Source organism: Pinus tabuliformis, chromosome X (assembly GCF_031772625.1).
Source record: "Pinus tabuliformis cultivar Carrire ecotype Pingquan chromosome X, CPIR1, whole genome shotgun sequence".
Taxonomy (NCBI): Eukaryota; Viridiplantae; Streptophyta; class Pinopsida; order Pinales; family Pinaceae; genus Pinus; species Pinus tabuliformis.
In genome coordinates, this window is record NC_142308.1 from 491,450,671 (window position 1) to 491,465,974 (window position 15,304).

Below are 15,304 nucleotides of genomic sequence, written 5' to 3' on the forward strand. Positions count from 1 at the left end.
GATTTGTCTCTGCCACTGGCTGATTCCTGAATTGTCTCTGCCACTGGCTGTACAGATAGACGAGAATCACTCCTGAAAAATTGGTTGTACAGACTCCTGTGATTGTATCAGTTTTCCTTATTCTAGGCCTAAACTATAGGATCTGAAGTGTATACAATGGCTATTTATGCTGAACAAGTATCAGTAAAAAATAATTGAAGCCTTTCATAAAAACTTCCTTGTTTTTGACTTGGTATCAGAGCAGAGTTCTTCACCTCTGTGCCTGAATTCTCATATACCCCTCGCATCATGACTAAGGATCAACCCGAATCATCTTTTGTACCAGTCATTCATGTTCAATCAGAAAACCCCAGTTTCACCACCAATATCATCCTTACCGAAGTTAATTATGATGTCTGGTCCCAAATCATGGAAATGCAGATCGCAGGGCGTGAGAAGCTTGAATACCTCACGGGTAAAACACCTATTCCGCAGGTTACTGATGCTGCCTATGCAAAGTGGTATGCTGAAAATCAAAAGGTCAAAGGATGGTTGCTGACTTCTATGTCACCAGAGATTATGAAGCGCTATCTTAGACTGTCTACTGCACATGAAATCTGGACTGCTCTTGCTAAAGCTTTCTATGATGGATCAGATGAATCGCAACTCTTTGCACTGAATCAACGGGCATTCTCCACCAAATAGGTTGGTCATTCTCTTTCCACCTATTATGGTGATCTAGTAGAAATCTTCCAAGAACTAGATCATCGTGATAGGATTGTCATGAAGGATCCTGAAGATGTTGTCGCCTATAAAAAATCAGTTGAGAGACTACGAGTGCATATCTTCTTGAATGGACTAGATGCAGACTTTGAAAAAATTCGAGGTGAGATTCTTAGAAAGGATCCTGCACTCGATCTTGAAGCAACTTATGCATATTTTCGCCGTGATGTCGTTCGCCGAGCTGCACTTCAAGGTGAACCTGAACACTCTGAATCTGCTGCTATGGTGGCTCGTCGAGGCAAGCCTTACCAATCACAAAAAACAGATCGCACTTCTGGTCCGCCAAATCACACAACTGACCAAAATCGGTCATCTGGATCACAAAATCATAGCTATGAAATAGGAGCTGCAAAATCAGAACGTGTATGTACTCACTGTGGAGAAATTGGGCATACAAAGTCACGTTGCTATGAATTAATTGGATATCCAGAATGGTGGGATCCTGCCAAGGAACCTCACAAGCGAAATTCAAAGTCAAATCATCATGCTTCTGTTGTTGTGGCTGAGCCCTCCACCAACACCAGTACTACTGAGGAAGCCTCTTCTTTCATTGCTACTTCTGGGAATGTTGGTAAGTCTCTTCATACCTCTGTCCCTGTTAGTCATAGTGAATGGATAATTGATTCAGGTGCCACAGATCACATGACCTTTGACAGTAAACATATTCAGTCCATGAAATCCTCAGACCACCATATAGTGTCCATAGCCAATGGTACTCCCTCTCCCGTGGTTGGAGAAGTTTCAGTTTCTCTTACCCAAAATTTGAATTTGGAGTCTATTCTAGTTGTTCCTTCTCTTAATCATAACTTATTGTCTGTTGCTCAAATAACCCTCACTTTGAACTGTATTGTGATATTTTGGCCTAACCTTTGTGTTTTTAAGGACATTCGGACTCGAAAGACAATTGGTTATGGTACTAGGAGAGGAAAGCTCTACTATCTTGATCTACTGCCGGCAAGCTCCAATCAGTTGGCTCAAGTTTTCTCAGCTAATAAGTCTGACACACATCAGCATTTAGAAGTCTGGTTATGGCACAGGCATTTTGGCCATGTATCTTTTGGATATTTACAGAAGTTGTTTCCAAAGCTCTTTTCTCAATTAAATGTTTCGGATTTTAAGTGTGACATTTGTGAACTAGCTAAAAGTCACCGTGTACCATTTCCCATTAGTATGCATAAAAGTTCTGCACCTTTTATGGTTATTCACTTTGATGTTTGGGGACCTGCAAAAACTTCTTCTTTGAGTGGAGCACGTTGGTTTGTTTCTTTTATTGATGATCATACTCGCATGACTTGGGTTATTTTAATGAAATCAAAGAATGAAGTTAGTTCCTTGTTTCAACAATTTCACAAAATAATAGCCACCCAATATAAATCAAATATCAAGTTCTTCGTACTAATAATGGTGGAGAGTTTGTTAATCAAGACTTGAAACAATACCTAAATTTACATGGCATTGTTCATCAAATGACTTACCCTTACTCCCCTCAACAAAATGGGATAGCAGAATGGGAAAATCATCACCTTCTTGAAGTTGTTCGTGCTTCCTTGTTTGGGGCTCATATGCCTGTTAGTTATTGGGGAGAAGCCATTACGGCCGCAACTTATCTCATTAACCATGTACCCTCTAGTTCACTACATTTTTAGACCCCCTTTGATGTTCTCCATAATACTTTGAGTGCCCCTACCATACCGAATCTATCCCCTAAAGTTTTTGGATGTGTAGCCTTTGTGCACCTTCACAAACCCTTGAGAAATAAGCTGGAACACCGTGCCCTTCGCTGCGTCTTTGTTGGCTATGCCTTGCATCAAAAAGGTTATCGATGTTATCACCCCCCTTCTCATGAAATTTATGTTACTCGTTATGTGGTCTTTCATGAAGATGATATGTATTATTCTGCCTCTGCGTCTCCACCTCAGGGGAAGAATAGAGATGAAATGGAGACTTTGCATCGTTCTTTGGACCTTGATCTTATATGTGGAGATAATTTGGACACTAGGGGTAAATGTGACCATTTGGAAACAAGTGATGGTGACGTTGTAACTCATAGAGGTGATTGTCCAGATGGGCAGCAAGTTATGGAGAATGAGGTTCTGGATGAAATGGAAGTGGAAGTGCCAACTGTATCTTCCTCCTCTCACGATGTACCACGAAACCAATTGTCTTCTCCAACCGATTCCATGCCTGAGTCTTAGGTAAACTCTGAATTTGAACCTCAATTAAAAAAGTTACCAGGTCAAGTCACAAGAGGGAAACCCAAAGCTAACCATGAACCTGTTATCAACTCCAAATCTAAGTATCCCATAAGCAATTATGTATCCTACCATAGACTGTCAAATGAGAGTAGGGCATTTGTGAATCAATTATCTGTTGTATCTATTCCTAACAGTGTGCAGGATGCTTTGAAAGATCCTAGATGGAGGGAGGCGATGAATGAAGAAATGAAGTATCTTCAAAAGAATTCAACGTGGGAAGTTGTTGACTTGCCTGAAGGGAAGATACCTGTTGGATGTAGGTGGGTATTATCCATTAAATACAAAGCTGATGGAACCATAGAACGATTCAAATCAAGACTTGTCGCCAAGGGATATACTCAAACATATGGAATTGATGATATGGAGACATTCGCACCAGTGGCCAAAATTAATACAGTCTGTGTTTTACTATCTCTTGTGGTGAATTTTGACTGGCCTTTACATCAATTCGATGTAAAGAATGCATTTCTGCATGGAGATCTCCAAGAAGAAGTATATATGGAGTTGCCCCCTGGCTGTAAGCTGTAGACTAAAGGCAATAAACAGGTCTGTAGATTGAAAAAATATTTATATGGCTTGAAGCAGTCTCCTAGAGCGTGGTTTGGAAGGTTCAATAGCTTTATGAGGTCTATTGGTTACAAGAAAAGTAACTCAGATCACACTCTCTTCTTGAAACATAATTGAGAACGAATCACAACCCTCATTGTGTACGTTGATGATATGATAGTAATTGGAGATGATCCTGAAGAAAGGAAAGCACTGCAAGAGCAGCTTGCCCGTGAGTTTGAAATGAAGGATCCTAGGAAATTAAAGTATTTCCTTGGAATTGAAGTGTCAAGATCAAAGAAAGGTATTTTCTGTCACAATGGAAATATGTCTTAGACCTATTGAAGGAAACGCGCATGACAGGATGTAGTCCAGCTAGTACCCCTATGGAAGAAAATCTGAAGCTAGGTGTGCACCCAAACCAAGTTCCTGCTAACAAGGAGCGTTATCAGAGATTGGTTGGAAGATTAATGTATCTTGCACATACTCAGCCGGATTTAGCCTATGCACTAAGTGTCATCAGTCAATTCATGCACTCCCCAAATGAAGAATATATGAATGCTGTCAGTCGGATCTTACGCTATTTGAAGTCATCTCCAGGAAAGGGAATTTTATTGACAAAAGGTGATAGCTTCGATGTTAAAGGTTATACAGATGCTGATTGGGCTGGGTCAATTGAGGATAGATGTTCTACATCAGGCTACTTCACTTTTGTACGAGGAAATCTAGTTACTTGGTGAAGTAAAAAACAAGAGGTAGTTGCTAGATCCAGTGCTGAGGTTGAATACAGAGGAATGGCTAAGGCAATATGTGAATTGTTGTAGATCAGAAATCTATCGCAGGATTTACATATGAAGCAAGTCGGTCCTATGAAGTTATATTGTGATAACAAGGAAGCATGTGATATTGCTCATAATCCAGTTCAACATGATCGAACTAAGCATGTTGAGGTTGATAGGCATTTTATCAAGGAGAAACTAGAAGCAAAGTTGATTGAAGTTCCTCATGTTCGATCTCAAGACAAGCTTGCTGATGTGCTGACCAAAGCAGTGTCAAACCAAGCATTTAATGGTTGTCTCAACAAACTTGGCATGAGTGACATCTACTTACCAACTTGAGGGGGAGTGTTGACAATTGGGACCAATTATCTCCAAGTTGGTTCTCCGTATTTCAAGTTCCTGATTTGTCTCTGCCACTAGCTGTACAAATAGACGAGAATCACTCCTGAAAAATTGGCTATATAGACTCTTGTGATTGTATCAGTTTTCCTTATTCTAGGCCTAAACTATAGGATCTAAAGTGTATACAGTGGCATAGCTACCTTGTTTTTGACTAACAAGACATGTTTGACATAGCTACCTGACCAACAGTTGGGTAAATTGACCCACAACTTTCCTGGCGTAAGGTGAAAATAAAAAACACCCTTCCTCACCCGATAAGAAAGGGAAAACAAAGGAATTCACAACCAAAATGTTGCAAGAGACTCAAGATCATCTTTGCATAGTCACAGTAGCCAAAAGAAAACTCTCTAATCAATAATATACTTAATTAAGAATAGTATTGGTTTACTGGTGGATATTTTATACTCCAATAGTGTTTTGTTCATGTAAATTCATGTGCTATTGTGTGCATGCTCTATTTCCCAAGTTCATTATTACTTCATTGGCATTCATCAGAATCTTGAAAGAAAGCATTGTTACTTATGTTATTGTAATTCCACAATTTAGTGTCATGTGGTTGTTAGACGCTTTGTTATGTCCTCCCTCAATTGTGTGTTTCTATTTACCTTTTAGACCTGTTGTATGTATTGATGGTAGACATTGCAAGCATGAAATATTACAGAGATTAAGTTGGTAGTGCAATGCAACATTAAAAAGACTTTTAGCCAATATGCAATGTTCCATCACTAAAATTTAGTCTCTGCTAAATAAATTGATGGAATCCACTAAAACCATGAAATATTGTAGCGAATAAATCGGTACAACAATGCAACATTAAAAAAATTGTAGCCAATACGAAGTGTTCCATCACTCAAATTCAGTTTCTCTAATTTTAGTTTTGTGATTTCATATTAAGTCAACATTAAAGCCAAGTTCAAAATTACTTGGGAGTAATGCATGTATGGTAAAATACAGGAGTAGGTATGAAAAGAGAATAGAACCACTTCAGCCAAAGTTGGAAAGGTACAAATAGAAAAATATGAAAGGGTTTCCCCATGAAAAGCAATGCCAAGAGGACCCAAAGGTTAGGTTTTCCATTTGGAGTGAAAAAATATTTAGCTAAGAGAGACAATGACTGATCTGATGAAGACAATGGCCAAGAGAAAGGAACACTCAACATCCTCTGAGTTAAAGAGGAGAATCCTAACCACGAGCACACCAAAGGTAAGAAACCTAAAATCTCCATTAATAATGTGGATTCTTCTTTATCTTCTATTGCACCATTTAAAGAAAGATCAATATACCAAACTATGATGGAAATGTTGATGGTGAAAATCTCAATGATTAGTTCAGGCAAGTGGAGATATATTTCAGTGTCCAGGGACCAAAAGTCAAGGAAAAAAGCATACTTTTATAGGATGAAAATAATTAGTCATGCATTAGATTAGTGGGAGATCTATATGGAGTCTGAGTCCCGAAAACAGCAAAAGAAAGCCCCATTGGCTTCTTGGGAGTTGTTCAAAACACAACTGCAAAGGCAGTTTTATCCCATCAGTGCTATCAAGAGGAACATCTGATTAAATCATAATACCTTACCAAAGTGATGGAAAAAATAGCCAAAAATAAGAAGCAAACCATTGTGTTAAGCATATATTGATGAAACATCAAGGAGGCTTATGTGGCAACATAGAAAAGGAACTATCCCTCTTTGAGGTAAAGAAACTTGATGATATTTGTATGAAGGCATTTTTTTATTGTAGCTTGCAATAGGAAACCATCAAAAAATCAGTTAATGTGAAACAACAAGGAAGGTACCCAACAACATGATCAGAGTAGTCTAGATGGAGATTAATAGTCAGTCGAAGGACAATGGTGAGAATCATTGCAACTATTGTGGTATAGATTGACATAGTGAGACTAAATGCTTAAAATTTTCCTTGAAATTTCATCCTAAAAATCAAAAAGAAATCATCAAAACAAACTCTTACCAATATTTAGGTACAATAATCAGAATGCGACTCCAATTCAGATGTCAAGAAGATTATGATCTCATAGTTGTCCATTGCATTGGCTTTACAAGACAATGTAAGTTCAAATTTGGCATATTAATTCATTTCATTGATAAAGGGAGATGTGATTTAGTCTCGTTAGATGTCTTCAAGGTAGCCTTTTGCAACACTTTTGTGGGAACACAATGCCATAAACCTCAAATGACTACATAAATCATTAAAAGATGAAATCCATTCCAAGTTGATGCCTATAAAGGTAATCAGAAAATATCTTTGGTTTTAGCTAATAAAGCCAAGAGATCAAATAATGAGAGAAAGCAACTTGTAATTAAAGTTAACAAATTTCAGAGCCCCCAGGGGTTAGCTCAATTGGCTATCACAATGATAATGAAGTGTTATGTACCAAGAGATTTGAGGTTCAAATCCCGTGATTTACCCTGTTTATGGAAGGGGCATATGTAGCCACTTATAGGTTATAATGGTAGTAGTCAAAATTATCAAGTGAGTAGGAAACCAACCCATTTGTTGGTTTCTCTAGTCATTAAAAGAAAACATAAACAACTATCAAACTTCAGGATAATCAAGCTCCAGAACCAAGTCTTAAAACACAGGTTTGCCTACAAAGAGATAGGTGAAGCATGAAATATGTCTTCAAATGGTTTTTTTCCTCCAAAAAGAGGTGAATCATGGAACACCACTATTGTTCGTCTCAATTGAATTTTTTTAAGACCAAGAACGTTAAAATTGAGGAGGATTGATCTATAACAAATCTAGCAAAGAAGAAGTCAACAATAAACATAACCCTCTCCAAATGCAGTGGCAGAATAAGCCTAGTCAACAAGGCAAGTTAGCACCATGTTGTTGTAAGTACGTAACTAATGGATGGGAAATTGGCCTACGAATTTCCTTGCTAAGATAGAAAAGAAGGCATTCTTCTTTTGGCTGAAAAAGAAAAATAGAGAGGGTGTTCAAAGTCTATTGTTATAGGAGACTCAAAGTCCTATGTATGAAGGAATGGTAACCAAATGCGTTGCATATGAACAAAAATATTTGTAATCATTAATGATTTCTAATGAAACAAAATGTTTGTTTGGTAGTGTAATTTGCATATCCTAAGAGGATGTTATGTGTCGAATGTGTGTATACTGTATTTTCAGTGTTCATCATCATTACACTGATATTTGAATGCAAAACAATTTTACTTTCATAAGTACATTTTCAGATTTAGTGTTACTGTATGCCAAATAGAAGCATTGTTGTTTTTTTCTATTTTCATATTAAAATTGCTAATACACTAATAGCAGGCATCTAAAACAAAAAATGTTGCAAGGTTTAAGTCTCTATAGCAATGCAATGGTAAAAACACTTACATTCAGGAGGAAGTGTTGCATCAGTAAAATGAAATCTCAGTAATTTCAGATCATCAAATGGAAAACGAAGCTACCCTACTACAAGGATCAAATTAACAAGAAATCAATAGAAACAAGGCTTCCTCTATGAAATTGCAGATATAGTCTAGGAACAAGCACTAAAAAATACCAAAAAAACAATTATTTCCTTGAAATAAAAGGTAACTCATGTCAAATAGTATGTGATACCGGTGAAATCCAAGCAAACAAACATATACTACCATTGGAAGATTCAACAGGTAAGAAGGAGTATGTACGACATGAACAAATTGACAATGATAACTATATCCTTCTTAGAAACACAACAACGTCAAATGAAACTGCATTTATAGAATTTGTATAACATTTTCCTCATAGCCAATGCCACTTAAAACATAAATGAAAAATTGATAGTAGACTCCCATTGTTTACCCAAAGAAAAGGCTAAACACTAAAGACGAACTCTTAAAATTATAATGTTGGCCGTGTGAAAACTTACTTGTCCTATAGACAAGGATCCTTCTCAATTGGTAGCTTATAATGCTGGTTTCACAAGTTCATTTCTCCATGTTCAAAATGGTATTATGCCCAAGTTACCCAAAATAGTGCTTAACATATATAACTTTGATCTAAAATAGAGTAGAGGTAATCACATCAAAACCTTCTCTAAGAAATTGGAAAGAACACAGTGTCTTGCCCATCTTATTCACTAAACCCAGATTCAGGAAGTCACGTGATTGTGGGAAACAATTGCTTGGTATACTTGAATTAGTCAAGGAGTGTGAATTAGAACAACAAAGAAAAGGAGATCCAAGCTAAATGAAAGGCCATAAAAGATTAAAGGATGGAATAAGGACGTGAAAAATGAAAATGGTAAAAGAGTTTCCAATGGTCGATATAGTTATAGTTAAAAAATAGTGCAACTGAGTATAACCTGATATATCATATCCAAAAGTAGTCCTCGCATGATAGAGATATATATTTAAGGTAAAATATTAATACTAATTTAGTGGTTGCAATTGAGATGACTCTAGAATTTCAATGTGTAAGAAAGAAAGAAGAGAAAACAAAAAGGATAAAATTTGGGATTCAACCATATAAATTCAAGTAAGGGGTTATGAACAAGTTAATACCCAAAAATACCCACAGTTTCCACCCTTCAAACTATTATTCTTTTTTCAACTTTCAATAAAGATCATCAAGGTTTGGCTCAGTCAACAAGGAGTAGATTAACATTAAAACCTGCAATCAACAAAAAAATGTTTTACAAAGACAATACTAAAAATAGAGAATTTATATATTCTACTAACATCAATAGGGAAATAGTAATATGCTACATTAGAATAAATGAAACATTGGATATTGTAAATGAAACATTGGATATTGTCAATGTAGGACTCCATTATTCTCTCAGGATGTCCAGACAGAGACTACCATTGTTGTTTATACTTGGGTGGAAAACCTTAGTGCATAATGCAACCTACACAGTATTTGAAACCTTTAACCATAACATAGTAACAGATTTGTTATGTTACTTGGATTTCACCGACGACTAATAGACAACATCCCTAAAACAAATACACAGCCCTAAGGTTTCCACTGGAAAATACTAGAATTTACACACGAAATCAATCCACGACCATTTTTACTAATTTTTGAGAAATTCCGCTTATTTATTGATTTTTAAGAAATTCCGCTTATCTACTAATTTTTAAGAAATTCCACTTGAGCCTTTAATTAAGAAGAGAAAAAGTGGAAAAAAACATGTAATTTTTTTGAGAAATTGTACTTATCTACTAATTTTGATCATTTTTAAGAAATTTCACTTCATCTCTTTAACAAGGGAGCCACTGTCGTAGCGGTAGTCCCTGTCGGGGTTGGGAAACTCTAGTTCGGCGTGCAGTATTCATATCTAATTGATTTCCTGCCACTTTCTTCAATTGTGTCTTTCCTATTTCTTTGAATGTGTATTCTTTTCATTTCTGGCTGCCGCTATGCATTGAACGCACATCTCTGGCCATGGACTTTACATCTTTAGATTGGCTCTTAGCTACATGGTATGGTTGCATCTTCAAGCATGTTTTGCTGTGCGTGGAACACTTTTCCGGACATGGTCTTCGATTCTCTGGATCGGCTCTTGGCTGCGTGGCAAGGTTACATCTTCGAGATGGGTTTCTTGATGGGTTTCAGGGCAAGATGATGACTTCGTTTTGTCACTCTTTCAAGCGATTGTGTCACTTCTGGATTGCATCTATTTCTGATCAGTGAAAATGTTGGAATGTACCGAAGAGGTGCTCTCTTCGGGCTTCTGCTCACTAGGGCTGGCGGCTGCACCACAATTACTTTCTGTGACGAAATGTATACGGCTGCTTAAGGTGGCATGTAGATTCTGTACTGGTGATTTTTCAACCATGGCCGCCTTCTATGATCCAGCAGATACGTCAGAATGTCTTGCCCACCCTTTTTGTAATGAAATGAATAATGTGGGATGCAGGCTTTGTATTGTATTTCGAAGCTGCCTGTGGCTACAACCTGAGCGTGTTCATGGTGGCCTTTTAAACTGTGATTTCCCCTTGCTTTTAGTCTAACCATTAATTAGAATTTCATAGCCCCTGTCGTGCACGCTATTGTTTTTGCATTTTTCTATGAATGGATGATGACCATTTGTGGTGGCCTTCTGCATTGTGACTTCCACCCGCCTTCATCAGTATTAGATTCTCATGGTTCCTGTCTGCACGCGCCAGTGATTTCACCTCTGCCATTATTGAGTGTTTGTGCAACTTTGTTCGATCTTGATCTAGATATCGATTACTCTTACATATTTCTGGCACATTTTGAAGCGATCGTGTTTTGATATTCTATGCGGCCCTATGGAGGTTACAAAATCTAGCAAGAGGAAGTTTTGAAAGTCTTGGGTTTAATTTTTTTCTATTGGGCTATCCTTTTCGTTAGGTTCTTGTGAATACTCTGGATCAACTCGCTCTCATTAGTTTAAAATTCTTCTGCGGTATTAACATACTTCTGTTGGCTCACATCACTTGATAACCTATAAATAAATTCAATCAACCTGTAAATAATTTGATGCTTTAGTAAGATTAAACGATGATGGATTGATGACAACGGAACGGGGGTAGTGAATACGTACCATGAGATGACTTCGGTTTAAATCCATCATGAAGCACGCACTCGTTAGTATGAATTGTTGTGATGCCTTGAATACAAGTGATTGTAAGACACAACAATATTCGTGAGGCATTTTAAGATATCCAACAGGCGGCACCTACTTGCCATGTAGAAGCACAAATCCTTCGACATACAAATTTTAAAAGCCGATAAAATATACAACATCACATTAAAAATCAACGCTCATTTAAATTTAAATAAAAAATCACATTATTGAATATTTTTAATTAAAAATAATAACTTGTTGATGTCCACGAACTTATTAATGTGTTTTGGTTATTTGATAGCGTGTACCTTCAGCACAGGAGGAGAGCGCTGAGAGATAGGCACCTGCACGGAACCTGCACATCTTGGGCACATCAAGGACTGACACCCAGCCATATTTTATTTGAGTCTCTAAAATACTATGTGGCCCCATTTTTCCATGCAAGGTTTCATATGTGTGACCCTTCTGCATGTATGACACATGTTTCTGGAAGCAGATTTTGTTTGCGGTGCGGGAGAAACGTTAGCAAGGTTACAGATGTGTAGCACCTCTGAAGTCACAAAGGTCTCTGAAAGATGGCAGTTGTACCCTCTATATCTAAATCATAAATATTTGCGAAAACTGGTTCTGAAGAAGCTAAAACAAAAATTGAAAAATCAAGTTCGGTTTGAATCAACTACAACCCTCTTGCCACTGCTTGCGGGATTTGATGTTGTATTTCATTCTTTACGGTTGCAGCCTATAAATTCAACTGGAAAATCAAGTTCGATTTGAATCAACTACAACCCTCTTACCACTGCTTGGGGGATTTGAGATGAACTGTTGTGAGATTTTCTATGAATTATGGACGGTTGTAGCCTATCAATTCAACTTCCTCCCTACAGGCATCTCCTCAACATCCCGTAAATTCTGCATGTCAGCTAAATTCGTGAGAAATAGTGGAAAAACATTTTGCATGTCAATTAGCCAAATTCATAAGCAATAGTGGAAAACAGTGAATGAAGAGCCCAGATGAATAGAAATTTTGTCAACAAACAATAAGCCAGACTCTCTCTCGCCACTTTTCTTCACTTGTTGCTTATTGTTTGCAATATCTGCTTATTGCTTTTAGACTCTGTACGCTTTACCAATTTCGGCTTTGCTTATTTCTTGTAGACTCTGTATGCTTTGCCAATTTCGGCTCATTCTCTCGAGTGCACCAGAACACCGTATTCTTCTCATTCTCTTGAACACACTAGAATAGTAGAATGAGCACACCAGAATACCTTCAGCTCAGCTCATTCTCCATAGCACACTAGAATAGCAGAAAATATACATCTTGCACAGATGCACAATAATCCTTGGGCAAAAAATAGCAGAATTTTGGTATTCTGCTCATTCTCTTGAGCGCACCAGAATACCTTCAGTGCATTCTCCTGAGTGTACTAGAACAATAGAAAGACTAGAATAGTAGAAAGATAGAAAGATATGTAGAAATCCTTGGGCAAAGTCTTGGGCCTCCTTAAGAAGAAACTCCAAGCCAAATATGAGGTTGATCCTAGTCAACAGAAAAAATGTAAGAGAAAGAACAGAAACATGGAAAAAATGTAACAAAAAGAACATAAACTTTGAAAACGCTTATGCGAAAGACAATAAGCGATAAGTGGCAATGTTATGGTTGAACTAGTGAAGACAAGAGGGGACATGCAATAATCATACACTACGCCAACCAAAACAACCATTGGCTACTATGACGAGGTAAACTCAGTGGATATAAGTCATTCACAAGGGCGGGTCATGGACCAATGGACCAGTCGCTACATTAAGCAGAGCAACAGGTACATATCATTTATAACCTCATAAAAGTACCCCATTTTATAGTTTGGTATGGATTTTTGTATTGCAAAATACCTATGTGAACAAAAACCTGAAACTAATTAATGCAAATGAAGCTGGAGTCTAAGGGTTTGGAGATAAGGTTTGGGAATTCAGCACCACTGAAAATGGAAAAGCTCAAGCAAATGAAGGACTACACTATGGGTAGTGCTGGAGGGTGGCATATTTGTTGGGTTACTGTAGCAAGAGTGTAGCTTTAGCCTGACTAACTCCCGATGGTGCAACTAAAGGCAGTCAGTTTGGCAATCAGTACTTTCCTTCACCTTCCACCCTGATTTTGGTTATCCTTATTTTGAATATAATAGATGCACATAGAAATATAGAAATATATATTGATTATAATAAATCAAATGAATATGATGCACACAGAAATAAATATACAGGGGAAACCATTTTTCTTGCAATCAAAGGGTATAATAGTTCATGGTGAGTTTATGCTTACCAATCAATTATTTTTTGTTTTTGGTCTGATTCCTTCTAGATTGGATGCACTTCTTCTTCTGCTGCAACTTTTTGCAATGCGGCTATTGTTTGCTTCAATGGCTTTGCAATGAGGCTGATGTCTGCTTCAATTGCTTCAAGTAGAGAGTCGATGGCAGTCGGCAGTGGCCATGGGCGACAGGTGTAAATAATGGTGGTAGCCGGCAGTAACAGGTGTAATCACCACTTCAAACCTTTTGAACAAAGGTTTATGCAACATTGCCCCAGCTATATATAAAATCACAGAACTTTGGATAAAATGGATCAGTACGGCGTATTAATATGAAATCAATCGATATCCCGACAATAAGACCTCCAAAACAAAACTTTGGATAAAACAAAAAAACCACGATATGTTTTTTTAAAACATTGGTTAAATGTAATGGTGTGCCTGAATTAATATGAAATATATCGCCGATCGATCGCTATAGTCCCTGCTATGCTGGAGGCAGGGACTAATAAGTAGAGAAAAAAGGGGGCAAAAAAACACAAAATAAAACACGTAAAAATTTATAGATTTGATACCTGAAATCATCCTAGAGGACCACAATGTTACTTGAGGAGAAAAGGATCCATCCATTACTCCACTTAGCCTATTGTGCAAACCCTTCTCTTCTTCTAAGGGAACAATAAAAAGAGAAAATGAATGGATGAAATCGACAACGAAATACAAAAAAGAAGCACATGTGCATTGCTCCCTCTCGAGCAAGCCTCGAAAGAAGTCATGTTTATCATATGAATTTATTATTTAATAGATTCTTCTTTCTGTTAGTTTGCATTAATGTATTAGGCAAAATCATTTAAAAATGAATGTCAGATCCACATAAAGTTTTTTTACAACCATTCTACGCTAATGTGGGATTCATTCATCCATAAATTATTCACTACTTTCATTTATTCCAAATGTTTATATGACATCTTAATCAAAATCCTCAAGTAGGTGTTCATGCCTTATTAGTAGTCTCTAGGCCGAAAATACACTATTATTTTACTACACAAAACTAGGCATCAATTGTTTTAGGGACCTAAATGGAGAGTTCAATCCATAAGCCTTGGCTTCCCTCCAAATTATTTTTCCTAACAACAATATTAGAGCACTCGTAACTTCCAATTAGTATGTCTACAAATTCCTCTGAAAATGAAAACACTGAGAATATTTCCCCAACCATAGAATAAGGCTACCAAAGATGAACTAGTGAACCACATGATATCATGAGTAGATAGGGCTTGTGGAATCAAAAGACCATTGCCAATCATGGCCAAAAGAATTGAATCAACCAGTATACCTCGAATGTTTTTAGGATTAAGGTAGTTTATCCACATTTGTGCTATTGGAATCCACATAAATAGTAGATTAGTAGTTCATCCTAAGGTCGATCCCATAGGTTTCACAACCTTCTCCAAAGGTTTTCCACATTGAGCAAGAATAATAGTTGTTAAGTCCACCACAAGTGATAAAATACCTAGTATAATGATGTGAGGTAGATAATGGACGAAATCCGACCACGTAGCCTATGGAAGAACAAAGAGTCTACCAATTGTAATACAATCTTCTCAAACCCTTCATATGATACCATTAAGAATATTGTAATAGTTGAGTGATTCAGATCTTTTCACTTCAAAAATGCATACAAAATTGCAGTTAAAAGGGCACGTAACC

At 37.1% G+C, this 15,304-nt stretch overlaps 1 protein-coding gene across 1 annotated transcript; it reads left to right on the forward strand.

The window, feature by feature from the left end:
• Positions 1 to 762: 762 nt before the first annotated feature.
• LOC149140813 (uncharacterized) lies at positions 763 to 3,545 on the forward strand. The gene is made up of 3 exons (XM_089451072.1): positions 763 to 2,014; positions 2,644 to 2,885; positions 3,159 to 3,545. The coding sequence occupies exons 1-3, from the start codon at positions 763 to 765 to the stop codon at positions 3,543 to 3,545; spliced, it is 1,881 nt and encodes a 626-aa protein (XP_089307198.1).
• The last annotated feature ends 11,759 nt before the right edge of the window (positions 3,546 to 15,304 follow it).

Excerpts from the sequence above, each read along its gene's own strand:
- LOC149140813 (XM_089451072.1), top strand. The coding sequence starts at position 763 with ATGAAGGATCCTGAAGATGTTGTCGCCTATAAAAAATCAGTTGAGAGA. Across the intron at positions 2,015-2,643 it reads TTCTTCTTTGAGTGGAGCAC|ATGATATGTATTATTCTGCC; the intron begins GTTGGTTTGTTT and ends TCTTTCATGAAG. Across the intron at positions 2,886-3,158 it reads TGGAAGTGGAAGTGCCAACT|GATGCTTTGAAAGATCCTAG; the intron begins GTATCTTCCTCC and ends AACAGTGTGCAG.